This window comes from Rosa chinensis, chromosome 1, assembly GCF_002994745.2.
Source record: "Rosa chinensis cultivar Old Blush chromosome 1, RchiOBHm-V2, whole genome shotgun sequence".
NCBI classification, from domain to species: domain Eukaryota; kingdom Viridiplantae; phylum Streptophyta; class Magnoliopsida; order Rosales; family Rosaceae; genus Rosa; species Rosa chinensis.
Window position 1 is genome coordinate 21691731 of NC_037088.1, and position 2274 is coordinate 21694004.

General features: G+C 38.0%; 1 protein-coding gene across 1 annotated transcript; it reads left to right on the plus strand.

Moving 5' to 3' along the window:
• Window positions 1–244: 244 nt before the first annotated feature.
• On the plus strand, window positions 245–2002 carry LOC112177938 (uncharacterized protein At2g27730, mitochondrial). Its single transcript, XM_024316174.2, has 3 exons — window positions 245–480; window positions 620–703; window positions 1785–2002. The coding sequence occupies exons 1-3, from the start codon at window positions 325–327 to the stop codon at window positions 1803–1805; spliced, it is 261 nt and encodes an 86-aa protein (XP_024171942.1). The 5' UTR covers window positions 245–324; the 3' UTR covers window positions 1806–2002.
• The last annotated feature ends 272 nt before the right edge of the window (window positions 2003–2274 follow it).

Genomic DNA, 2274 nt, shown 5'->3' on the forward strand with positions numbered 1-2274 from the left:
CTAAATCGTCATCATTGACACCGAGATTTGGGTTATCTCGGGGAGGAAAAAATTTGGACCATTTCTCGCTTTGCTTTCAACAAACCTGTTTCATTTTTTTAAAATTATCCAATGGCCATATATATATATATATATATATTTTTTTTTGTTCCTATTTGTTTAGGCTTATCTGGAGTGAGCCTGTGAGTATGAAAGCTTTGGTTTCTTCTGTTGGCTGGGCCTAGTTTCTCTCAGCCCACAGTAAGCTCGCTCAGCGACTATAAAAACCAGTCGCAACAAAATTGGATTTGGAAAGGAAACGAAGAGCAGTATCGAGAGAAAGTGATGGCTATGAGATCTGTTCAGAGCCGAGTGGTGCTGACTCGAGCCTTGTTGACTCGCTCTATGGAGTCCTCTCGGGGAGCCACCCGTTACTACAGTGACGGAAAGGGCAAGATTCTCAGCGAGGAGGAACGCGCTGCTGAGAACGTCTACATCAAGGTACCCCAAATTCCCTTTCTCTATTACAAATCTTTTTCCTACAGAGCGACACCGGATTTTCTTGGATCAGAATGATATCACCACTTTTAGTAATCTCTTCTTGGATTTTCTTGATTGAATTTTTTGTTTTTGTCTGAAGAAAATGGAGAGGGAGAGGCTGGAGAAGCTGAAGCAGAAGGCTGCCAAGGAAAGCGCCGAGAATGAGAAAGTAATTGCTGATAAGGTACGGATTGTTACATTGATATGTATATATGTCTCTGTCTGTATCTGTGTGTGTGTATATGTCTGTCTCTAATGGGATACACCGAAGTTTGGGCTTGAATTACTCTATCACTGGAAGTCAAACTAAAGGCAAATGTCTCATCATAATTTTCAGTAATGAAATTTGAGCTGCTTAAATTTGTAGCTTGTTTGCTTTGCGGTTTTGAATAATCATAATCGAGTTTATAGGGTTGGTGTTATTGAGGAATTTGTTGAATTGTATGTGTTGGGCAATGATGTACCATAGCTTCGGTGGTTCTTAGGGAGGATAGTGCTGAGGGAGATGATGGCTGAAAAGAGAGATGATGATGATGAAGTCCTGGGTAGGAGTTCAGAGTTTTCAGACTTTTGTTTTCCCTTTTATTAAAATTTTGTTGAGGAGATGAAGTTAGATTTAAATTTAATAGGGTTAGTAACTTGTAAATTGGATGAATAGGAGCAACATGTTAACGTCATAGATGGAGGATAGGGGACGGGTGACTTAGGAATTGCTCCCTTGGACACATTTACTTACCCTTTTTCTTTTTCAAACTTAAAGAATCTACATATATGAATGTAATGAATAGGTGATGCATGGTGGGTGGTAGGTTTGAAGTTCCATTCAGTCTTCCTTTTTGGATGTTCTGCTTTCTTTAAGCAACTCATTTGACATGTTTCAGTATGTTTTCAGTCCCGGCGGCCTGTTTAATCTGTCAAGATAACTTTTTTCTTGATTTTGTACCACCTAATATAGTGGCTAGACCACTATAACAATATGTTGCCGGTCTCTACTTTCTGGTTTCTTATTAACTGAAAGGTCTCCAACTACGAATAAAAAGCTTATAGTATATTTTGGTTTCTCTTTTGTTTTGTTTTTACCTTTTATTTACTTTTTTGTGCCTGCCAAAAGATACGGTTGTGGAACTCTTCTTGTTTTCTATTTCGTTTTTCTGATCTTAATATGTTTCAGACCAAAAAAGTGATATGTTGCTCTTATGACATTCCTATCATGATACTACTGGTTTTGTGCGAATTCATTCCCTCATATAGTTTCTCTTTTGCAGAAGACTGACGGAACCCATTAAAGTTGTGATTTGCCCGACCTGATAGGTTCAGAAGTAATCCTGATTACAGTAATAATAATACCATGACTTTTCAGCTCTGGGATTTTCTCTGTATAAAGTATGGTGTTCTTTTGATATCTCCTAAACAGTTGTAGGATATATGATATGTTTCCTAATTCCTATGAGTGTGCGCTATGGTTATTTTCCTTGACTGCATTTATTCTTCCTGTTGCATGAATATTTACTGTTCTTGTTGCAAAGAAATCATATTTACTGCCTACATGACCCTGTTTATGCAGCATATATAATATACACATGCTGGGGGTAGATGTATTTACCTCTGGAAGATGGACTTGGATTCTCAATCAAAATTCCTGCAGACTGCAGATCCAACTTGCCATGCAAAATGAGTAGATGGTTGGGTTTTGCATAATGGTTTGGTCTGGTACTTTGGTTTGGTTTTGGAATGCCTTCTAATATAATTTTTAGC